We start from the raw sequence: 25,968 nt of genomic DNA, 5'->3' as shown, positions 1-25,968 counted from the left end.
AGTTGGGGAAAAGAATATTAAATTTGCTAATTAAGAACTCATTAGTAATTTTTGAAAGAACAACTTCAGATGAATGATGAGATGGGAGGCAGATTACAGAAATTTTAGAAAGGAATGAGAGCAGAGGAAGTGGAAACTCCATGTGTAGACTTTTTCCCAAGTAGTTCAGTTAGTAAAGGGCTTACTTAGCCCTTGACAAGGGTTAGTCTTGACCAAAAGAAAAGGCATCTTTTCCTCTGAAAGTTGAGCAAAGGAAAATTCAGGACTCCTGGAGGGGATGTTTTGTTAAAGTCAATAACACACTACTGGGAATTATTTTTCCAGATTATTATTTTCTTGTAGTAGATGGGCCAGTAAGTTTGGTAGTGTGAGGAGGCTAAATGGATTCTGAATTGCTCAAGAGAAAGAATACTGAAAATTAAAGCTGCTCTAATAAGAAAAAACTTCACCCACTTTATTTTCACAGGTGATTTTACAATTTCTTCAATGCTAAAGTGTCTAAATTCATAGATCATAATAGCAAAAAATGTGTTTCCTTGGTATAGCCTGTTTCATAATCGCTGATTTCTCTGTCCTTATATCCTTAAGACATTAATCCATCAGAGGCAATGAAACCAGAGAATCAAACTTCATCCTCAGACTTCATCTTGTTGGGCCTGCTTGTGGACAGCAAGGTCATAGGAGTGGTCTTTGCTATAATCTTTTCCATCTTTGTGGTGACTATAACAGCGAATATGGTTATGATATTTCTAATTCAAGTGGATTCCCGGCTACACACCCCCATGTACTTCCTGCTCAGCCAGCTCTCTATTATGGACACCCTCTTCATTTGCACTACTGTGCCTAAACTCCTAGTAGATATGGTATCTGAGGAAAAAACAATTTCTTTTGTGGGTTGTGGAATCCAGATTTTTCTTTACCTGACCATGATTGGTTCTGAGTTTTTCCTCTTAGGTCTCATGGCCTATGACCGTTATGTGGCTGTCTGTAACCCCTTGAGGTACCCAGTCCTCATGAACCGTAGGATGTGTCTTCTGTTGGCTGCAGGTTCCTGGTTTGGTGGCTCATTGGATGGTTTCCTCCTCACACCTATCCCCATGAATGTCCCTTACTGTGGCTCTCGAACCATCAATCATTTCTTCTGTGAGATCCCTGCAGTCCTCAAGCTAGCCTGTGCAGACACATCTTTCTATGAAACTCTCATGTATATATGTTGCGTGTTAATGCTGCTCATTCTATCTCTATAATCTCTACCTCCTACTCCCTCATCTTGCTCACAGTCCATCGTATGCGTTCAGCAGATGGCCGGAAGAAAGCCTTTACCACCTGTTCTTCCCACTTAACTGTGGTCAGCATCTTCTATGGAGCAGCCTTCTATACATACGTGCTGCCTCTATCTTACCATACCCCTGAGAAGGACAAGGTGGTGTCAGCCTTTTATACCATTGTAACACTCATGCTTAACCCTTTGATCTATAGTCTCAGGAACAAGGATGTCATGGGAGCACTGAAGAAAGTCCTATTGAAATGTTTCCCCACACAGAAAATTACAGCAAGTGATGTATAATATCAGCTATAAATCCTCCAGTTTTACACCACATAAGTGTGGCAGAGTTGGAATAACCACCAGTGATGATGCACTTCCCCTTTGCCTTCCAGTAGCCCTTTCCTCAACAAACCCTGTGATTCCAGACCTCATGGAGCAACCTGGAAGGAAAGTGACAAGAAGGAGTATCTTTCTTACTTATCTTTTCTTTGATTCTTCTTGACCCCAAGTTGCCCAGACTACATGGGGGTGCCTGGTGGAAAGAGTGACTTGTCTGTTCATACCACCAGGGTAATTAACTAAAAGCCTGCTATCTAGAGGGATGACTGCCACACTTTACCATACATGTTGTCACTTCATACAACATCTTCTGTATCCTACAGTGTATCCCATTGTTATGTCCTCCAGACCCCTGAGAAGAGTCGAACAATCTGCTTACAAACACTAAGGAACTTTTTCGTCCAAATCTTCACCCTTAAGATTTCTGGGCCTTTTCATCTGACATGCAGCTGAAGTCCTTTATATGGGTTATTTTCTCTAATTAATATATGAGCTCCTTTGGAATATCCAATTTTAAAAATTTGTATTCCCAGCACTTAGTAGAGTGCTTAACAAGTAATCACTTAATAAATTTTTTCATGTTTATTCTTCCATTCATTCATAGATTCCATCACCACTGTAATCACCACTGTTATCACCATTGCAAAACTACTCCATCATCATTATCTCAAACGCCTTCAAGTGTGTCTCAGTTTCATTCAAGATGCAGGAAACAACTGAGTGGTTGACAATCACTTGTTTTTTTACTGCTTGGGAGTAAGAATATTTGTCACCTTCTGAAATTCTAGAAATAAGCAGGGTATTCATAATTAGTGTATCCAGAGTGTTACTCTTAAAAGAGAAAAGAGAAAAAAAGAGAAAAAAAAGAGAGAAAGAGAAAAATAGAGAAAAAAGAATAAAAGAGAAAGAGAAAAGAGAAAAAAAATTCAGAAAGGGTTGATGATGTTGTATGTCAGTACACAGAAGTGGGAAAGACCAAGATGAAGCCAAGAAAATGTGACTGAATTTGACTGAAACGTGGAGCTATTGAGGTAGTAAAGTGAAATAAGGCCAGAACGGTAGATTGAAGCTGGAATGTCTCCTTTAATAGGTTACAGATATCTGAAAGTTGATGAGCAAAGGAATGATGTAATTGAATTATTCAATGGGAAGTTGACAATTAATTAGATGTGAGATGAAGTAGGACTAGTGAGAAAGAAGCTAAAATTGAGATTTTTAGACTATCTAAATAAGACATTGGTGACATCAACATAAATAGGGATGTTAGGAACTGAGACAGATTTGAATTGAAATGCTTAGAACAAGATTCTCACATGCTACTTGTAGCACATTTTAGAAGCTTCTAAAAGTAGAGGGGAACTGCAGGAAAAAATACAGGGACATCTTCTTTGTAATCTGGCACTTATACTTTTTCAGAAAAGAAAATTCTATTTGGGGAACGGAAAGTTGAAACAATAATCTTCAGTTTTAGCTATTAGGAAACAAAGTTTTGTAGGGGAACAAAATGATGTGGATGCTTTGACTCAATAATTTTGGTTGGATTCATTTGTGCAGATAGGCACCAGCTTAATTATGTCTTTTCCTATTTTCTTTCCCATGTCCTCTGCATGACTGCAAACAAGTACCAACAACAACAACAAAACAGGAAAAACACAACCACATGTCTCAAAGCAGGGCTTGAGAAGAAGGGAAAGCACAAGCACTGCAGTTCTAAGTTTCTCTGAATTTGGGGGAAATTGATACTTTATTATCTTATCTCTCTTTTGCCACCTTGTGGTCATATGGTGGCATAACATTGTCCTGATAATTTGTACTTCTGTAGCTCTCTTTATGTGACTTTGTAGAATTTAATATTGAAGGTTGCTGGTTTCAAGAATTCAAGAATATTGAATGATTCTCCAAAGTCCATGTCACAAGTTCAAGATATTACTCAAATTCAGTAGAGTATAGCGAAAATTTGATGAGCTCGGAAATGTATTGGGAGGGAAGTACAGTTAGACAAAAAATACCTCAAGGCACAATGGAATAAACCTTCATTTTTGAGAGTTTTCCATCTCTGCTGGACTGACTACAACTGTAAAATTTCAATCTATGGCGTCTTACTTAGCCTTTCACAGAACGTTTTGAAATCTATTGTCCCCAAATGTTCATGTAAGACTATTATTCAGTCATAAAATGGAAAGTTTCATTAGAACCCCTGGATCTCTTTCTAATAGACACAGGGTGATGTATTCGTCAGATCAGGCAGACCAGAGCAGAAAACCTGGATTTGAACCCTAGGACAACAGGTGTAATTTGGCCCAGTCTCTTACTATTATAGGTAAGAAAACTGAAGCTTAAAGAGATTGAGGACTTTCCTCAAGTTCATACAGTTAATAAGTGAGAGAATTTGCAGAATAAGTGAAATAAAGAATCTACAGTCTTCTGACGATAAATTCAGGTACAATACAGGCTACTACTTTCTATTGTTATTATGCTAAATCCGTTGAGACATTTCTTGGTTCTAGGGTACTTCCCAGTGTCCTATCTTTTCCTGTCAACCCCAGGGCTTGGTCCATCAGCTCCACTCAATTATCTAAAAGTAGCAAATGTTGCTTTATTGGAAAGTGAATTCCCTATCACTAGAGATCTTTGGGTAATGGATGGATGACTGCTTGTCAAAGATGTTGCACAAGGAATTTTTCCTCAGACTTCTCCCTCTACGTTGTTTAATTGGTTATTTCACTATCTCCTATGGATTAAATTATCAACTTTATTCATGACTCTCTGATCTTTTGTTCACCTCAAACCTGACATCCAGGCTCACAACTCCAAGTGCCCATGGGACATCTCATACTGGATATCTCATAGCTAGCTTGTACTCAACATGACCAAAACTGAACTTATATTTCTCATCAAATCCTCTCTTCTTCCTCAGTCACCTAGGTTTGAAACCCGTCATGCTCAACTCCTTACTCTCATCTTCTGTATACAATCTGTTGCAAATTCTGTCTTTTCTGTCTCTGTAGCATCTCTGGTATGTGCTCCTTTCTCTCCTCTGGCATAACGGTTTAAACCTTCATCACCTCATACTTAGACTAATGCATTAGTTTCTGGTTATTCTCCTTGCCTTCAGTCTATCTGAGCTATCACCACTCAGGTATCAAAATATTTCCTAAACAGAAGTCTAGCCGTGTCTACCCTCCTCTCAATCAAAGAATTGCCTGGCTTAATGGATTTGGATATTCTCTGGTTCAAGTTGTGCTAACAGTGCAACTACCTTTCTGTGGGCAAAGGATGCTGAACAACTTCTTCTGTGAGGTGCCTGCTATGATTAAGTTGTCATGTGCCAACACAGACATCAATGATATCACATTGGCTGTGCTGGTAGCTTTCTTTGTGCTGGTGCCCCTGGTCCTCATTCTTATCTCTTATGGTTTTATTGCCCAGGCTGTGATGAGAATCAAGTCCTCTAAGGGGCAGAGTAAAGCTTTTGGGACCTGCTCTTCCCACTTGGTGGTGGTGTCACTCTTCTATTTGCCTGCTATCTACATGTACCTTCAGCCCCCTCCTAGCTACTCCCAGGACCAGGGTAAATTCATCTCCTTCTTCTACTCCATGATCACTCCTACCCTCAACCCTTTCATCTACACCCTCAGAAATAAAGATGTGAAGGGAGCACTGATAAGACTTTGGGGAAGGACTTGGAGACTCTTTCAGAGATAAGCAATAGGAATTCCATATTCAGTACAAATTCATTTATTGCCCTCGGCAAAGATGTTTAAAAACTTTTGAAGCTATTGAATATTCCTGTAGAAAGAATAAAATGCTTAATTTAAGGGATTACTGACAGAACAGAATACTTGGATGCCTCTATGGCGAGATTAGAGGAGGAGAAGCTTCCTATCCAAAATACTTTGTTACTATTATGTCAAGGTGCCTGAAAGATCACCATTAGAGATTCACTCTATTGGGTGTTACATGATGTAGTGATTTTGTTTCCAAGAGTGCCTTTGACATATTAAATTAATTTTGTTAATTAATAGAAATCTGTTTTCCCTCTCTCCCAACTCAATCAAGTCAACAAATGTTTATTAAGCATTTATTATATGATAGGTATTGTACTAAACACTGAATCCAAACTATTATCTACTATTTAAAAAAAAGAAAATCAGTAAATATGTTGTGACAAATACGCATAGTCAAGCAAAAAAATTCTCAAATTATCCATGACCACAAAATATGTCTCCTTCTGTACTCTTACTTCTCCAAAAAGGTTGGGGCAACTTACTCATCTCAAATATTCTGGAACCATGCTTGTAATCTCAATGATCTGGCTTTTAAGTCTTTTAAAGTTATTAATCTTATAATTTTTTTTATTCTCATATAAAGTATTGTATTGGTTCTGTTCACTCTATTAATTCACTTAGTCAATAAACACTATTTAAGAGCCTACTATATGCCAGGCATTGTATTAAGTGCTAGAAGTATAAAGAAAGGCAAAATAAATCCTTATTCTAAAGGGGCTCATAATCTAATGGAGGAAGCAATATGAAAGCAACTATGTACAAACAGACTATATATAGGATGCTTTATGATTTATGTATTTCATTTATATTTTTTTATTTTTGTCATAAATTCTTTCTTTCCATTCACCCCTTTCTATATCCATTAAAGTAGGATGTTCCTTATAGGTATGAAGTAATAAAAACATGTTTCCGCATTAGCCATATTTAGAAAAAATGATAAATATGTTTTCATCTGCATTCTGAGTGTGTTGATTCTCGATGTGGAGGTGGAAAGCAATTTTCGTGAGTCTTTTGGAGTTCTAGTGCATCATTGTTTTGATCAGAATTACTAAGTTTATGATACTTGTTTATCTTTAAAACATTGCTTTTATTTTCTTCTCCTGGTCCTCCTTACTTCATTTTGTGTCAGTTGATAGGTGTTCCCTGTTTTTCTGAAATGATCCCCTTTGTCATTTCTTACACCACAATAGTACTCCATCCCATTCAAATGCCATAACTTGTTCAGCTTAGTTAATAAGCATTTGCTCAGTTCCTAAATCTTTGCTACACAGAAATTCCTTCTATAAATATTTTTGTACATATGTGTCTTTTCCTCTTTTTATTGATCTCCTTGGGGTATAGACTAGTAGCATAATTGTTGGATCATATAGTATACACAGTTTTAAGAGAGTGAACTCGGTAAGAAACAAGTGTATTTTTGGAAATGAATAATGTTTTAAGAAAGGAATCCAGAAAATATCTGAGTAGGAACTGAGAATGGAAACAAAGATGGGCTATGATGTACTGCTTATACTCAAATAAGAAGACAGAACATTGGTATTCATATTTTCCATCTATTTTGTCTGCCAAATAGAATGATGTTTAGCCTGGGAAATGTAAAGTAAAAATGATTGACAGATTATTTAAACCCAAGAAGAGGAAAGAGATAGTAGAGCGTTTAGTTGTCGTCAGCTCTTCAAATCTAAATCCACTATATCCCAGGGAACAGAGAGAATTAACTGATTTGATTTCTGAGTGATACATCAACAATGTGGCTACTATTTTGTTGTTGTTGTTCAGTCATAGTCATATCTGATTCGTTGTGGTCCATTGACCATAGCATTCCAACACTGTCCATGGGGTTTTCTTGCTAAAGATATAGAAGTGGTGTGTTATTTCCTTCTCTAGTGGATTGAGGAAAACAGAGGCTACTAATGTCTTGCCCAGGGTTACAGAGCTGATAAGTGTCTAGGCTAGATTTTACCTCAGGTCTTCCTGACTCCAGGTTCAGCACTCTATTCACTGACTCATCTAGCCGTCCCTCATAGTTACCACATTTGCAAATATAATTAGACAAGGATACATTATTGTTGTTGCTTTTTCCCCAGTAAGTAGAAATAACAGCGAAATCAGAAGAGATAGAAACTGGACTGGACTTAGTATATGCAGAGACGAGTCAGTGCTATATTGAGCACAATGAAGAATTGATTATGAAGACATCTATATATATGTAATGTAGAAGAGGAAGAAGATTCTATATGAAACTTCAAATTTTCAGCAGCAAGGTGGTGTGCTGGAAAAACGCAGGACCTGGCTCCAGGAAGATCTGAATTCAAATCCAACCTCAGATATTTAACAGCTGTGTGATCCTGGGCAAGTAACTTAACCTCTGCCTCAGTGTCTTCAAATATAAAATGAGAATAATGAAAACATCTTTATAGGGCTGTTGTGAGGATAAAATGAGATATTTGTCAAGTACTTAGCATAGTGTCTGGCACTGAAGAAATAATTAATAAATTTTTGTTACCTTATTTTCCCTCATTATATATAGTTTCCTTTTTTCAAAAAGTATACAATAAATTCCATGTTTCTTTCAAAGCTGATCTGTGTGCTTGTACTTCCTTTTTTACTACCTAGTATCTCCTTCTGGTGCAGGATAATTAACATAAAGAAACCATCAAGTAAATATGTAACTGAAAGACAAGATGGTCCCGTCATGTAGTTACTGAAGTATAACCAACAAGTATTTTCATGTATTTTACAGTATCAAAAGAATGTGAAAGATCTTTAGTACATTAAGTAGGACCCCTTGTGGTGAGCTTATTCAAGGATATAAATGAAGGTCCTGTAAGTATGGGCAGTCATGGTCTTTATGATTGGAGTAAATACCCACATTAATGTAATCTATTGAAGTATGAGATTTGTGATTAAATTGATACAGCTGTTTTCTCCTCTGAAACAACCCCTCTGTGCCCAAGATTGCAATCTTCATGAGTTACTGTGGCCAAAACAATTCAAAATCCTTTAATCATGTTTTTGATAACTCATCTCTCCACCCTTAGGTTGGGTTGTTTCTCACACAAAGATAGTCTGTCTCTGGCCTATTCCACAACCCTTTTCAGTTTAGTAGTGCCTTCCAGGATTACTCCTCTTTAGGCAGAGTGTTCAAGATCCCATAATCACTTCCATGCCATAAGTAGATGAAGTGGGATTCCGTGAAAATATAATGTGACAACATGTACTCAATAACTTTATATAAAAAAGTTATTTTTTTAATAAAATTTAAGCAATTCCATGAAGTCAGTGCTTTCTGCTTTGACTAAGCAGTAAATTCAAATAAAAAGATAAAAAGATAAATTTCCATTATATATGAGAAAATTGATATGCATTTAATCTAAAACAATAGCAACACAATTAATAAATATCTGCAATTTGTTGGACAGAGGTAAAATGATGCAACTGTTGCTCTTCTATTTACAATAATCTAACAGAATGCTTGAGGGCAAATAACCACAGATTTTGATTAAGTACATAGGACGGGGTGATAAAAGATTAGAAATGAAGGGGTCACTTCTTTTTGGAAGAAAGGGAAAGTTTCATGGATGGCCTAATATATAATCTGAGCCTTGAAGAAGGTGAAAACTTTCCATTTAATTAAGAAAACATTGAAAGTGTATGTGAAGTGCCAAAAACTGAGATAAAAATAGAATGATAGACAGTGGCGCTGAGATGGCAGAGCAGAGATAGCATCCCATCTGAACTCTCCTGACATTCTACTCCAAACAACTTCAGCTTTTGTGAGGCAATCAGGATTAAGCGACTTGCCCAAGATCACACAGCTAGTAAGAGTCTGAGGCCAGATTTGAACTCAGGTTTCAGCCCCTGTTCTATCCATCTTACCACCTAGCTGTTCCATATTAAAGAGGTTTGCATTTTTCCTTTTCCATCTCATTTTGCAAATGTGAAAACTGGGGCAACTAGGATTAAACAACTTGTCCAGGATCACACAGCTAAGAAGTGTCTGAGGCCAGATTTGAACTCATAAAGATGAGTCATCCTGTTTCCAAGCCCAGTGCTTCATCCACTACACCACCTAGCTGCCTCTTCTCCTCCAAACAACTTTAAAATAGCACCTCAAAATACTGAAGCAGCAGAGTCAAGAAAGGGTTGGTGTGAGACACTTTTGCAGTCAAAGATAACTTAAGAGGTAGGCAGGAGAGATCTGTGCCACTGGGTTTGGCACCTGGCCTAGAGCACATGCGTTTGCAGTGCCAACACAGGTTGTGGAATTGATCTAAATAATGTCTGTAGCAGCAGTTCAGGAAGCTCTCAGTCCAGAGAGAGAAAAGGAATTGGACAGCTGCACAGAAAGAGATTTGAGGGGACCCTTTGCTGACACTTGGTGTACCTTGTTGATTGGCAACCCTACTGTACATACAACGTTCTGAGTCCCATTTCCAGGATGGAGAGAAGCATTAATACTTGTGGCTGCAGGGTACAAGAGATCCTTTCCTCAATGAAGACCCGAGGAAAGACTAGGACAAGAGTATCCACACCTGTCCCTGGATCACACCACCTTAGAAACACCGAAACTTTGCTAGTTCCCAGAAGTAGTTCTGAAAATAGCATCACAGAATAGCCTGAAGCTTCAGACAGTGCAGCCTCACTTCCACCTGAGAAGTTCCCAATTTAAAAAAAAAATTCAAAGTCAAAAAATAGGCTGTGAAAATGAGCAAATAAAAAAAGAATATGATTCTAAAGACTTTCTATGGTGGCAGGTAAGACCAAGTCATAAACTCAGAGAAGAAAACAATGCTAAAAGAACTACAAGCAACTCCTCAAAAGAAAAAAAAATATTATGTATACTCAACTCAATATGTATTTCTGGAGGAAGTAATGAAAGTGCTAAGAATGGTAGAGAAAAAATGGCAAGAGAAATGAGAGTGATGCAAGAAAATTATTAAAAGATCATGAACAACCTGGGAAAAGAGGCACAAAAATGCACTGAAGAAAAGAACTCCTTAAAAAGCAGAATTGGTGAAATGGTAAAAGAGACACAAAAACTTAGTAAGGAAAGGAGCAGAGGGCTCTTTTGAAAGACTAAGAGCATCCTACCAAGCAAAAATTCTTTGAAGGAAAATGGACATTTAATCAAATACAGAAATTTCAAGCATTTCTAATGATGACCAGAGTAAATAGAAAATTTAACATTAAAACACAAGACTGAAGAGAAACATGAAAAGGTAAATATGAAAGGTAAATCATGAGCAACTCAATAAGATTAAACTGTTCACCTTTCTCTATGGAAAGATGATATAGATATAACTCCTCAGAGCTGTATCAGTATTAATGTGATTGGAAGGGGTCTACAAAGAGAGATGCCATGGGTAAGAGTTGATTATTGTGGGAAGATATCAGAAAAAAGTAGGGATAGACAGGAGGAATGCAGTGGGAGAAAAGGGAAGAAAGAAGCAGAATGAGGAAAATTTTCTCATATCAAAGAGATACCCAAAGAAGATCTTTTAGAGTAGAGGGTAAAATGTGTGTGTGTGTGTGTGTGTGTGTGTGTGTGTGTGTGTGTGTGTGTGTGTGTGTGAGTGCTTGAATATCATTCTCCTACAAATTAGTCTAGGAGGGAAGAATATTTACACATTTATATGTATGTGTATTATATGTATATGTATGCATGTATTACATATATACATAGAATTTATATGTAGACTCAATTGGGTATAAACATCTGTCTTTCCCAAAAGGGAAATAAGAGAAAAAGAGGATAAGAGATATGGGTGTAAGAAGTGATGAAAGGGAGGGCAAATTAAGGGAGGCACTTTTCAGAAACAAAACAGATTCTTGAGGAAGGATAGGGTACAAAGAGAATAAAATGGGAGGGAGGGAAATAAATAGTAATCATAACTGTGAATGTGAATTGGATGAACTAATCCATAAAATGGAAGTAGACATTCAAACATATGAGTCACACTTGAAACAGAAATATGTACACATAACATTAATAGAGGAGACTAGAGCAGAATCTATTATGCATCAGTTGAAGGAAAAAAGTCAATGGCAGTAATCATGATCTTGGACTTAGACAAAGCAAGAATCAAAGATAAACCCAGTTAAAAGAGGCAATCAGGGAAACTACATTTTTGCAAAAAGGTACCATAGATAATGAAACAATATCAAAATTTTTACAGCGCATTTCTCAGATAAAAGCATCATCTCTCAAATACATAAGAAATGAGTCAAATTTATAAAAATGCAAGTCATTCCCTAGTTGATTAAGGATTAGAAGATTTGAAGTGTGTTTATCCTTTGTTGCCGAAGAAGACCATGCCATCAGAGATATAATGACATGACTTGCACTTGACTTTGTTTTTGAGTGAGGGAGGGTTGTGTAGGTCACCAGCCTCACTTCTCCTCCAGAGCCATCTGAATCCAGTGAGCAGATATTCATCAGGATGACTGGAGATGACCCAGGAAGAGGCGATTGGGGTTAGGTGACTTTCCCAAGATCACACAGCTAGTGCGTGCCAAATGTCTGACATGAGATTTGAACTCAGGTCCTTCTGACTCCTGCAGTGGTGCTTCATCCATTGGTGATGGTGTTGCACCACCCAGCTGCCCCCCCCCCCCAACCCTCTCAGAAACATAAGTTACTCCTGAATTACACAGACCAGGACCATGTAAACAGACACAGCTTTAGTCTCAAAATTAAACAGAGGTTTTCGTGATGGATTGATAGAAACAGAATCATCCTGTTTTTTCATCCCTACAAGATATGAAATCTAGTCTCTTAACAAATAACACTTTGCTCCAAATACAACATATCCTTGGGAATAAAAGTTTTGTTGTCTTGATAAATATTATACAAAAGATCTTCAGTGCTTTAAAAAATTTTAGGTAAATTAACCATAATCCCTTATAACTTATTTACACTTAATTTATTTAATGATCTCTTTCATAATGGATAATATAAATGTCAGTGTCAACCCAGCCAAGACTAGATTTCAGTTTCTGTATTAGTGAAATTTGAACTCACTCTGAGGTTGGATTGATTTTTCCAAAATCTGGAAGCAAGTAGTCATTCTAGAACAGAACTCAAACCTCATCTCATAATGGGGAGGATTCAATTTATCATATCTAAAGTGAAATAATGACACTGATTGAAAACAGAACTATTTGATGAACTAGCTGAGGAAAAGTGACTTAATCTGAGTCCTGAGTGATACTACCATAGGGAGTTTTATTCCTGAGTCTCTACTCTGTACTCCTAAACCCTCATGATTAATTGCATTCAGGGGTTCTGCACTCCCCAAGGCCTCAGTACAATGAACTGAGGCCCCTCTTCCCCAGAGCTAACAAATTTCCTAATGCTTTGGGGAACTGGGTAATATTTCCACTGGCACCAAGAATTTCTTCCCTTATCTTCTTAGTTTTCAATTTAAAGCTGGACATCTTTACATATCCTATTCAATGATACCCTATTACTATGCTAAGGGGGAGATGGAAATGGAGAACATTTCCTCCCCAAATTTTATTACAGTTTCCCCTTTGAAAACCCTTTAGAAACAGAGCTGGCTTTGCAGTAATCTTGGGCATTTTCTTCTTTCACCACAGGAGGTTCTACTGCCAGGAAAGTTGGCTGCTTGTAAGGTGCTTAAAGGAACAGAAGCGAGTTACTTCCTAACGTTTTATTTTGTTTTGTTTTTTACCTAAGCCCTAAACTCAAAACACTGAGGAAAAAAGAAGCTGGAACAAGGAAAGTAAGAGTTGTTACCCTGATCTTTGGAGCCCACAATTCCTTGTCTCTCTTTGCTGTGTAGAGCCTGATTTTGTTTAATGTTGTAGGGAATGGAGCTGAAAACTCCTTTCAATGCCTTCCATGAACCTTTCTACATATCCAATCTTTTTTTTTTTCTGTTTGCATCTTCCTCTCTTTTCTCTGTTTGAAATATTTTTCTTCCCACATCTTTTCTCTCCCCACTCCTTTTCCTTATCACTAGAATCAGTCATAGGAAGCTGAGACGGAAATGAACTTAAAAATCACTTAGTCCATCCCCCTTATTTTGCATTTAAAGATCCTAAAACTTAAAGAAACAAAGGGATTTATTTGTTCAGTAACACTGTTATTGGCGTAATTAGAGCTATGTCTTGGTCTTACATGCCTTTAGCTACCCACATACCTTCCCTGCCCTCCTTTTTACTCTTTTTCCCTTCTCAGATCATCAGAACACTAAGATTTCTATGCATGGAGAGTATGAAAACATCTTCTCTCATAAGCTATCTTATAACATTTTGCTTTTTCAAAAGCTTTAATTTTATATTATTCATTAAAGAAATGGAAGCAATTAAATAATTCAGTCCTCCTAAAAATCCATTCTTATTTCTGATGGTATACCCTGAATACTCAATAAATGTTACTTCATTAGATTAGAATGAGTAAAATTACAATTAGCATTTAGAAGTAAACTTTAAATATATATTTGGAGTGAAAATGTTTCATCACCTATTGTCCTCAGTTGGACCCTTTGTTATGCATGTGGGTATAAACATATAGATATAACTTTAAATCACATAAGTCATATATTAAGTATAGCTTTAAAAATGTGAAGGTTAATGATCAATGATATTTCTAGGAATTTTCAAAACAGACTGCCTTTTGATTTTAACTGTGAATTCATTTAGTAAGAATGTTCATAGAATCACAGAATCCTATTATTGGAAGGAACCTCACAGATCATTCATTCCTATCTGAATTTATCCATAAATTTCCTCTATAAGATGTTATCATCCAACCTCTGCTTCTAGTGAGAGGTTAATATGTCACTTTCTGAATAGTACACTTTTGAATGGTAATAATGAAGAAGAATTTTTTCTATAGTAAGTTGGCTTCCCTGCCACTTTTACCCGTGGTTCTAGTTCTGTTCCCTAGAATTAAGCAGAACAAATCAGTAGTACTATGAAGGATAGATGACTGAAGTGGGGAGAGACTTGAGGGAGGGACCAGTTAGAAGACTGTTGCAATCTTCTAGACAATCTTCTTAACTTCTTAACTAAGGTTCTATGAAGAGATAAGAATTCAGATATGAGAGATGTTAAAGAGGTAGAAATCAAAAGTTTTAGCACCTGAGTAATCAATTTATTGATTAATAAACATTTATTAAGTGCCTCTTGTCAGAAGAAGAGCAAGGAGTTGAGGACTGCTGGGATTAGAAGCTCAATTCCGTGTGGACAGTCTCAGGCAGGTAAAGGTGGGAACTTCTAAATCTTAGAGTTCTCACAAGGCCCCCCAGGAAACGACTGGGAATCGAGGTGAACTGAGCTATCTCGTGTATTTCCGTCTCTTCCCGTGAGAAATGTGATGGGAGAGAGCTCTCCCCGCCCTCGAGATTGTCCTGGATTGGTGCACACGTGTTGTTACCTAACAGGCTCGGTATTGATGTGCAAACTACGTGACGGGAGAGCTTAAGTAGGGTCAGGAAAGCCTGAAAGTTCTCTTGGGAGGAGGGGCCACGTGTGAGGACACAAGGCTCCGCTTTTCCTCTCTCCTCTCTCCCCTCCCCCTCTCTCCCCACTTATACTTCTACTTCCAATCTCTTATTGTAAGATCTTTGCCTCCTTGGGAGATCTTTCTCTCTCCCTCCTAAGGAAGAATTTCCCTGCACTTGTAACTAGACCCTGAAATAAAGCTCAACCCTTGTTCGACTCTGGAACGTCCTTTCTCTCATACGAGCATCCGGTTTGGCCAGCCCAAGACCTCCGATAGAGGTAAGGGAAGACTCGGGTAGCCCTCAGGCCTCTAGGCCTGGCAGAGGACAATGCTGAGATTATAAGCCTGATAGACTGGAAGAACGGTGGTGCCTTTCAAAGAAATAGTGAAAGTTCAAAAAGAAGTGAGTTTGGTGGAGAAAGCTAGAGTTCTTTTCTGCCCATGTTGAGTTTTAAATGTCTCTGAGACACTGAGATATTCAATGTGAAATATATTATAGGAAGTTGGAGGGTATTGGACTGCCACTCAGGAGAATGGCTGGAATAAACATACACACACACACGCACACCCACACATTCACACACACACATACATATACACCTGTATATATGTATGCTTATATAGAGAGTATGTATATGCATGTATGTATATATATATATGTAATCTTTAAATCATTTGTACAGAGAAGGTAATTAAATCTACTTGATGTGATAAGGTTTGTAAGAAAGGACCTAAGACAGAACCTTGGGGAAGACCCATAGTTATACGATGTGATATGGATGGCAAGCCAAAAAAGAAATAAAGAAGATATTTTATGGAAGAGTTAAGAATATTTATTAGGTTTACATTTTTCTGGAACTTTTCCAAAAATTTCTGTTCCAGAAATTGGGACACCATATGGTTTCTAAAGCAGAGGGCAAACAAATAGAAAAACAATACAGACAGCTTCTGAGGCAAGGACCCACACTTAAGGGCCAGGTAAAGTTCACTTAGATTAATTAGGCTGACTACATCAAGAGCTGGAAAATACTTAGTAGACATAAGAAATTTCAAAGTCTGTTATTACTGGATTACTTGCTCCCTTGTTTCAAGTCTAAGGTTTAAACTGGAAGTATTGAAACTAAGCAGGGTTTTATAAGTCTAATTCCTCTTTGACATGCCAGTGCTTCAAATACTTCTCTAATTCCTTTTGGTGATATTAATGTGACAAAAACCAAAGGTTTCCAGTTTTCCCATTGTTCTGCTTTCTCTTTACTGGATAAATTACAGCTTGCCTATGTCTTTTTAAAGATGTGGCCCCCAGAACCAAATGTATTATCTCAGATATAATCTGACCAGAGCTAAGTACATTAAAATATTTTATTATTGTGGACCTTATATGTCCATTAATGCAGTCTAGAAAAGTATTAATCTTTTTAGCTACCATGTCATACTATGTCTCACAGTGAGGTTGCAATTAACTAAACCACTCAATATGTTTTCATAGGAACATTTGTCTTATCATGCCTCCTCATACAGGTGATATCGATTTTTAAAAAATCTACACATACAGCTTTACATTTACTCCTATTTAGCATTATTCACTTGGGCCCACCATTCTAGCCTGTCAAGACTTTTTTTAGATTCTAATTTTTTTTCATTCCACATGTTAATTATCCATTTCAGATGCATATGATTTATAAATGTGATAAATATATTTTCTACAGCTTCATACAGTCATTGGTAAAAATGTTGAACAGTTCAGGACCAAATATAGACATCTGTACTACTCAACTAATAGTTCACTAGTGGAACCAAGTGAATTAAGTGAACATTGGTACATTAATGTTTTATTTCTGGTTCTAGTTATTTAACCAGTTCTAAATTCACCTCATCATAGTATTACCTGGACCACATTCCTTCATTCTGTCTAAAAGGATATCATGAAAAGTTTTATCTGCTGGTTTGTCAAAATATAAATATTCTGTGACTCTACCCTTTCCTAATCTATCAGGTTAGATATCTGTCAAAAATGAGAATGAAGCTAGTTCAACTTAGCTTAATTTTTAAGGAACTAATGCTGCTTCTTTTTCTAAATACATGCAAACCATCCCTTTAATAATGTGATCTAGGGTTTGTCAGGAATAAAAATCAAATTTGTTAAAGTATAGTTTTTAGACAGTGCCTTCTTTCCACTTTTGAAAAACAACATTTGCCCTTCTTCAAACCTGGAATGTTTCTCTTATTCTCTACTTTTTTTTTTCATTTTGAGACTTTTTCATGTAGGCTTGAAGTGCAATGTTCATTCATGGCCAGAACACAATGCCTATCATCATGGAAGCTTTAACCTCTTCCAAACTGGACCAGGTCTCCTCTACTTAAACATACTGGTCACCTATTTTTTGGACTTCAACATATTAATTGGCTTTAGCTTTGCTACAGCTCAGAACTCTCAAACCCAAGCCATGCACCAACTTCAGCCTCTCCAGTAGCAGGGCCTGGCATGTGCCACCAAGCATGATTTCCTATGATATCTTGGAGGTCAGGGGCCATGGTTCAGCAATTCTATCTGCCTCTGTTTTTAGAACTGTAGATTGAAGTTCTTCTGGGACTTAGGAGTTGAACTCATTGAGGGCAGATAGATGTTCTCTTGTCAATCTTTGGATTTGACTTTCTGGGGGCTGTTGTTGTTTTATGCTTCCCAATATAAAAGTCATTCCCTTTGGCAAAGAAAAGAGAAGCAACACAAAAGCAGACTATTTCACCTTCTTACTAACATCTGTTAGTGTCTACCTCAAGTAGTGGTAGTCCTATCTCTTCATTGTTTTTCCTTCCTCTCCTCACTACTTGCAGAAAAAAGCTAAAAAATTTCTTTTCTGCTGTTTTTTTTTTTTTGTATTCCTCACCAACCTCAGCTCATTTTATGATGTAGTATTCCTGAAATTCTTATCAGACAGAGTTATATTCTTCTGTATTCAAATTCATTTACCTCCCCTTGCTTCCAGGTACAGGGATCTCTTTATGAACCTTGCTTCTTTTCTGACTCACAAGAATAGTTTTTCCATTTGTCTTTCATTCTTACCACCCCTCTGAGGTCAAAAATTCATTTGGATATTAGAACCCTACCTGTCCTTTCCCTTAAACTTTGAGATCAACTCTCCCCAAATTTTGGGTGCATGTCAGTTTTTTTTTTTTTATTTCTCTATCATTATTTGATAGATCTCTGACAGATTCCTTGCCTCTGAATTTCCAATAATTTCTCCTTCAGTAACATGTTCTTTCTTGAACTATTGCACAGTTCCCCCTCACTCAAATCAAAGGCTACTGCAAGTCATGCCATCATTTCCCTGATATCATGGTCTTCCTCGAAAATGAAGGACAAACACAACCAGTGAGTAGTCTGAGCTGTCTGAAAGGGGGTCCAGCCTGCTGGGTCACTCAGTTCCTCCTCTCCCTCTTCCTCTCCTCCTCTCCAAAGGAAGGCAAATTTTGATAGCCAGAAGCTGCCCAGTTAACTCTGGGTTAACTAGCAAGATTTCCTTCCTTCCTTCCTTCCTTCCTTCCTTCCTTCCTTCCTTCCTTCCTTCCTTCCTTCCTTCCTTCCTTCCTTCCTTCCTTCCCTCCCTCCCTCCCTCCCTCCCTCCTTCCTTCCTTCCTTCCTTCCCTCCCTCCCTCCCTCCCTCCCTCCCTCCCTCCCTCCCTCCCTCCTTCCTTCCTTCCTTCCTTCCTTCCTTCCTTCCTTCCCTCCCTCCCTCCCTCCCTCCCTCCCTCCCTCCCTCCTTCCTTCCTTCCTTCCTTCCTTCCTTCCTTCCTTCCTTCCTTCCTTCCTTCCTTCCTTCCTTCCTTCCTTCTTTCCTCCCTTTCTGTCTCTTTCTTTCCTTTGCCTTTCCTTTCTTTTTTTCTTTCTTTCTCCCTCCCCCAAGACCAAACCTTAAACCTGTTTCACTCTGGAGCTCCTAGATTGGATCACAATAGGTCCCTGGCCAAGCTCCACTATATTTTGGGCCCTCCAAGCTCAGAGTGAATGTCCATAGTAACTGTATCTATTTGGAACAGCACCCCTGAGGGTCTTCCCCTCTCAGCTGGACTTTTTTTGTTTCTTAATTATAGTGGCCATCCCTTGACTCACTTCTTAAAGAGGCTTATTCACTGAATTGGCTTTACCTCACCCAAAATGAGAACCTGAAAAGACCTAAAAGTGTTGGAGTCTCCAATTGCATCTTGAGCCATCTCTAGGCATCCTGATGAATATCTGGCCACTGGACCCAGATGGCTCTCGAGGAGAAAGTGAGTCTGGTGACCTTGCACAGCCCTCCCTCACTCAAATCAAAGGTGACTGCAAGTCTTGTCCTATCAAATTCCAAATTCTTTTTAAAGGAACTACATTTTTCTTACTATTTTTTCAATCACTCAAATTTCCTGCTATATCCCTCTCCCTCTCTTTTCCAGAGAGCCATTCCTTATAATGAAGGAATTTTTTTAATAGAGAAAGCAAACTTTGCAAAACTAATCAGAACTAACTCCACAAAGGAGCAGAGGTGTGGTGGGGAAGATGTCTTCTCATGTGACTTCTTTGGGGCCTAGCTTATTATATGTAATTTTGTAACCTTATTTTGTTATTATTTTGTGGTGATTATTCTTTCCATTTATGTTGTAGCAATTATGTATATTGTTTTCTAGACTTTGCTTGCTTGATTTTGTGCCAGTTTAATTATGTTTTCTAAATTCAGCATATTTGTAGTTTCTTACAGAACTGTAATATTCCATTACATTCATATACTGCAGTTTGTTTAGCCACTTCCAATTGATGAGAATCTGAAAATGTTTTCAATTCTTTGCTATCACAAAAGTAATGCTATATCTATCTATCTATCTATCTATCTATCTATCTATCTATCTATCTATCTATCTATCTATATCTTAGATGATATTTTTCAATAGGATATAACAGAAGACTTATTAAATATGCTAGAATATTAAAAAACAATCTCCCTCTCCAACATTTCTTAAATGTACCTCTTCCTCTCTATTTACTCCATTGTCCTGATAGGATGCCTTCCCTATATTTCATGTCTTCTAGTTATAAAGGGGAGATTTCCTGGTCAGGACTAACCTCAGGAGTTAGTTATGTCTTTACCAACTGCAAGTCTGAGACTTTCAGAATCCAAACTTTTTTAATTTTTATTTTTTTAGAGAAAATGTGCCTGAGAAATACTAGACTTATGTATACAAGAGTAACTTAAGCACAGATGCCAAAACTGGGAGAGAGAAAAAGTGGAAAAGTTATAATATAGGGCATTCACAGTCCTGGACTTTGCACTATTTTATTTGCTTCAATTATTTCTATGGTGCCACTTTGATGGGAAGGGAGGTAAATGTCTAGCATGGAAGGGAAGCTTCCCTCAAGGGAGGCTTCCAGTAGGGAGTCTAATACATAGAACAATGCTATGAATTGTGGAGACTGCATGCATTTCCTCAGAAAAGACTGAAAAGTGATACTCACTGTAGAGTGATGAGAATTATATCAGTCAGTTATGTGACACTGAGATCTTTACATATTTTTCTATACTATGGGCTCCTGTGAATCTCTTTATGTGTTTTCATTCTCATTTTGCATGGACTAGAATGAAGTCCATCCTGCACCCAACATATGTTTGTGTAAAAAACAAAGAAATTTATATGAAAATTTTGTTGTGCATTTGAAAGAAGTAGCAAGTTACACATGGTAGTTTTATAGCTTTGTATGCAATCATCTTTTTTATTGTACCATGTTATGGAAATGCCTATAATTTATTTATATTAAATTATATGAAATACATGGTCCTTTTACTCATAAACGTGAGAACATAGACACAAACTAGGTTTGATTTACACACTGACGTTTCTCAGAGTAAAATCTAAGTAGAGACACAAACAAAAAGTGCAATTTTGGGGGAAGGAGGAGTCAGGCCCTAGGATCATACCTCAAGCACAGGGTAGTGAGCCATGGATTATTTTGCAAACAAAGTTTCAGGGCCTCTCTGCTACATGTCATATTGCTCAAACTCATTACCTTGTCATTGTCACCAAAATATCTTTGGAAAAGTATTCCAGCCTTCTCTAATATTACTTCCTTCTCCATATCCCACATTTTAGGCAAACCAAACTCATTCTACTCCTTTCTTCTTTTCCCATCCCCTTCCTTCAAAGCACTGTATTTTCCTGATTATGAGCCTTTCCTTATGCTTTTTTTCTAGACCCAGAATGACTATCTTCCCCATCTTTTGTCAAATTCCCATTTATTTACTTTGTAAAGCTCAACTCAAATATTGATTTTGCCATAAAACATCCCCCCTGAATGTCATACAACACTCTTTTTACGAAAGTCTGATGGGTTTAATATTGTAAATATTATATACATTATGTTTTGTCTCATTCATCCACTGGGTTAACTAGCAAATTCCCTCCCTCCTTCCTTCCTCTGTATCTCTTCCAGTACTGAGCATTGTACTCTGCAAACAGAAGGTAATTAATAAACATCTGTGGACTGAATAAATGCTGCATGAATGTTTTACTTGTGTTTCATAATCACAGCTAAATTATAAACTTTATAAAGTAGCACTGAGATGAGTTGTCTGATTTTCAAATTTAGAGGTAGAAAAGAAAGAGAAGCAATTATTTTCCCTTCTACAACCTTAATTTCTCTTAGATAGAGGCCAGGAGAAGTGAAAGAACATTTAGAAAATATAATGAGGTAGCCTGAGGAGCAAAGGATGATTGTTTTCTTCAGAGCACCTTCCATATTGCCAGTAAATTAAAAGTCATGTTAGCAAGGTTGTAGATTTCTGTGAAATCTGAGGTGATCCGTGTAGACTCCGTGTATTGTTGAACTAAAGAACCCTTTCCAAACAGGAGTCAGAAGTGAATCTGTACTTGTATTGTAGATTGTGAAAGTACTCCAAATGGGAAGAATCTGAGGAGGATTCAAAACATGAGTTGATAATTAATCCCCCTATTTCATTTGCTTTGCTTCTATACTCCCCTTCTTCCTAACCACTCAAAATTTTCATTCCCTTCTTTATCACTCTTCACCTCTTTTCATACTTGCTCACTGTTGCTTCTTGCCAGGGAGGCAGTGGATCACAGCAGACAGAGTGTTGAACTTGATGTTAGGAAGACCTTCATTTAAATTATACTTCAGAAACTCACTAGATGTATGACCATGAAGAAATCACTTAACAATTGTGATATTCAGTTTGTTTACTCATAAGATGGGCTTAATAATAACTATAGGATTTATATTACATGGTAGTAGTGAGGTACAAAGAAGATAATACTGTATAAAGTGTTTTGGAAAATTTTATGTTCCTACTTATGAAATAAAAGCCACATTGATTATCTGCACCGTTATGTTCCAAACATTTCAAGAAAACTTTTTAGGCACAAATGTCCCCTCACTGACTCTTCTGAGTGGTCCTCATCTTCTTTTAGAAAATTGAAATTATAGCTAGTAAATCAGAGAGAAGTAAAATTATTTCCCTGGATTGGATTTCTTTCATTATGTTTTTTTTGCTTCCTTATAGGTGTCAGAATATGAAGCAGCATGAGAAGTAACAACCAAAGTTTACTGGGGGCTTTTGCAGGGGATTTCTTCCTTTTGGGGGTGTCTGACAGGCCATGGCTGGAACTTCCCCTTTTTGTGATCCTTCTGGTATCCTATATTTTAGCCGTCCTGGGAAATATTGCCATCATATTGGTGTCTCGGCTGGATCCTGTGCTAAGCAGCCCTATGTACGTTTTCCTCAGTCACTTGTCTTTTCTGGACCTTTGTTATACCACTACCACTGTGCCTCAGATGTTGTTCAACATGGGTAGTTCAAGGAAGACTATCAGCTACAGTGGCTGCACTGTGCAGTATGCCATTTTCCATTGGTTGGGCTGTACTGAGTGTGTGGTCTTGGCTGCGATGGCTCTAGACCGATATGTGGCCATCTGTAAACCACTCCGTTACTCAATCATCATGCATCACCCACTATGCCAGAAGCTAGTGGCCACTGCCTGGCTCAGTGGGTTTGGAAATTCTCTGGTTCAAGTTGTGCTAACAGTGCAACTACCTTTCTGTGGGCAAAGGATGCTGAACAACTTCTTCTGTGAGGTGCCTGCTATGATTAAGTTGTCATGTGCCAACACAGACATCAATGATGTCACATTGGCTGTGCTGGTAGCTTTCTTTGTGCTGGTGCCCCTGGTCCTCATTCTTATCTCTTATGGTTTTATTGCCCAGGCTGTGATGAGAATCAAGTCCTCTAAGGGGCAGAGTAAAGCTTTTGGGACCTGCTCTTCCCACTTGGTGGTGGTGTCACTCTTCTATTTGCCTGCTATCTACATGTACCTTCAGCCCCCTTCTAGCTACTCCCAGGACCAGGGTAAATTCATCTCCCTCTTCTACTCCATCATCACTCCAACCCTCAACCCTTTCATCTACACCCTCAGAAATAAAGATGTGAAGGGAGCACTGATAAGACTTTGGGGAAGGACTTGGAGACCCTTTCAGAGATAAGCAATAGGAATTCCATATTCAGTATAAATTCATTTATTGCCTTCTACAAGGATGTTTAAAAACTTTTGAAGCTATTGAGTACTCCCGTAGAAAGAATAAAATGCTTAATTTAAGGGATTGCTGACAGAACAGAATACTTGGATGCCTCTATGGTGAGATTAGAGGAGGAAAAGTTTCCTATCCAAAATACTTTCTTACTATTATGTCAAGGTGCCTGAAAGATCACCATTAGAGATTCACTCTATTGGGTGTTTAATGATGCTGTTATTTTGGTCCCAAGAGTGCCTTTGATACGTTACTGTAATTATCATTTCCTTTTTAAATTGATTTTGTGAATTAATAAAAATTTGTTTTCCCTCTCTCCCAAGTCAATCAAGTCAACAAATATTTATTAAGTCTAAGTATGTGCTAGGTACTATACTAAGCACTGGTTCCCAAGTGTTATCCACTGTTTAAAAAAAAAAGAAAATCAATAAATATGTTGTGATAAATATGCATAATCAAACAAAAAAATTCTCAAATTAGCAATGACCATAAAATATGTCTCATTCTTTCCCTTGACTTCTCCAAAAAAGTGGGGGCAACTTTCTCATCTCAAGTGTTCTGGAATCATGCTTGTAATCTCAAAGATCTGAGTTTTAAGTCTTTTAAAGTTGTTATCCTTATAACATTTTCTTTTTCTTATCATATAAAGTGTTGTCTTGGTTCTATTCACTCTGTATTAATTCAGTCAGTCAATAAACTTTAATTAAGAGTCTACTATGTGCCAGGCATTGTATTAAGTGCTAGAATTACAAGAAAGGCAAAATAAATTCTTGTTCTAAAGGGTCTCGTAATCTAAAGGAGGAAGCAATATGAAAGCAACTATGTACAAACAGACTATATATAGGATGCTTTGTGATTTATGTATTTCATTTATATTTTTTTTATTTTTGTCATAAATTCTTCCTTTCCATTCACCCCTTTCTATATCCATTAAAGTAGGATGTTCATTATAGGTATGAAATAATAAAAACATGTTTCTGCATTAACCATATTTGGAAAAAATGAAAAATATGTTTTCATCTGCATTCTGAGTCTATTGATTCTCGATGTGGAGATGGAAAGCAATTTTCTTCAGTCTTTTGGAGTTCTAGTGCATCATTGTTTTGATCAGAATTACTAAGTTTACCATAGTTGTTTGTCTTTAAAATATTGCTTTTATATTGTTCTCCTGGTCCTCCTTACCTCATTTTGTGTTAGTTGATAGGTGTTCCCTGTTTTTCTGAAATGATCCCCTTTGTCATTTCTTATACCGCAATAGTACTCCATCCCATTCAAATGCCATAACTTGTTCAGCTTAGTTAATAAGCATTCACTCAATTCCTAAATCTTTGCTACACAGAAATTCCTTCTATAAATATTTTTGTACATATGTATCTTTTCCTCTTTTTATTGATCTCCTTGCAGTATAGACTGGTAGTATTATTGTTGGATCATGCTGGGGATGGAAGTTCAATTCCATGTGGACAGTCTCGGGTGGGTAAAGGTGGGAACTTCTAAATCTTAGAGTTCTCACCTTTACCCGCCCGAGACTGTCCACATGGAATTGCGCTTCCATCCCCAGCAGGATCATATAGTATACACAGTTTTAAGAGAGTGAAGCTGGTAAGAAACAAATATATCTTTGGAAATGAATAATGTTTTAAGAAAAGAATCCAGAAAATATTTGAGTAATAACTGTGAAGAGAAACAAAGATGGGCTACGACCTTATGCTTGTAGCCAAATACGAAGACAGAACATTGGTATTCATATTTTCCAACTCTTTTCTCTGCCAAATAGAATAATCTCTAGCCTGGGAAATGTAAAGGAAAAGTGATTGACAGATCATTTAAACCCAAGAAGAGTAAAGAGATAGTAGAGCATTTAGTTGTCCTCAGCTCTTCAAGTCTAAATCCACTATATCCCAGGGAACTGAGAGAATTAACTGATTTGATTTCTGAGTGACAAATCAACGATGTGGCTACCATTTTGTTGTTGTTGTTCAGTCATAGTCATATCTGATTCGTTTTAGTCTATCAACCATAGCATTCCAACACTATCCATGGTGTTTTCTTGGCAAAGATATTGGAGTGGTGTGCTATTTCCTTCCCTAGTGGATTGAGGCACACAGAAGCTAATAATGTCTTGCCCAGGGTCACAGAGGTGAAAAGTGTCTAGGCTAGATTTCAACTCAGGTCTTCCTGACTCCAGGTTCAGCAATCTGTTCACTGACTCATCTAGCTGCCCCTCATAGTTACCACATTTGCAAATATCATTAGAGAAGGATACATTATTGTTGTTGGTTTTTCCTCAGGAAGTAGAAGTAACAGTGAAATCAGAAAGACACAAACTGGACTGGACTTAGTATGGAGAGATGAGTCAGTGCTATATTGAGCATGATGAGGGACTAATTATGAAGACACACACACACACACACACATATATATATATATATATGTACATATATATATATGTAATGTAGAAGAGGAAGATTATATATGAAACTTCAAATTTTCAGCAGCAAGGTGGTGTGCTGCATAAACATAGGACCTTGTTCCA

The 25,968-nt window shown here is 37.4% G+C and overlaps 1 protein-coding gene and 1 pseudogene across 1 annotated transcript; both read left to right on the top strand.

Annotated features, from left to right (window-relative positions):
- Positions 1 to 608: 608 nt before the first annotated feature.
- LOC140523562 (olfactory receptor 2T11-like) lies at positions 609 to 1,567 on the top strand (annotated as a pseudogene).
- A 20,863-nt stretch (positions 1,568 to 22,430) lies between these two features.
- LOC140523561 (olfactory receptor 2B11-like) lies at positions 22,431 to 23,387 on the top strand. Its single transcript, XM_072638380.1, has one exon. The coding sequence runs from the start codon at positions 22,431 to 22,433 to the stop codon at positions 23,385 to 23,387; it is 957 nt and encodes a 318-aa protein (XP_072494481.1).
- The last annotated feature ends 2,581 nt before the right edge of the window (positions 23,388 to 25,968 follow it).

This window comes from Notamacropus eugenii, chromosome 2, assembly GCF_028372415.1.
Source record: "Notamacropus eugenii isolate mMacEug1 chromosome 2, mMacEug1.pri_v2, whole genome shotgun sequence".
Taxonomy (NCBI): Eukaryota; Metazoa; Chordata; class Mammalia; order Diprotodontia; family Macropodidae; genus Notamacropus; species Notamacropus eugenii.
The sequence above is the reverse complement of the archived record's forward strand: the minus strand, read 5'-3'. Positions and strand labels throughout refer to the sequence as shown.

Bases quoted from the DNA above. Each gene is read 5' to 3' on its own strand.
- LOC140523561 (XM_072638380.1), top strand. From the start codon at position 22,431: ATGAGAAGTAACAACCAAAGTTTACTGGGGGCTTTTGCAGGGGATTTC.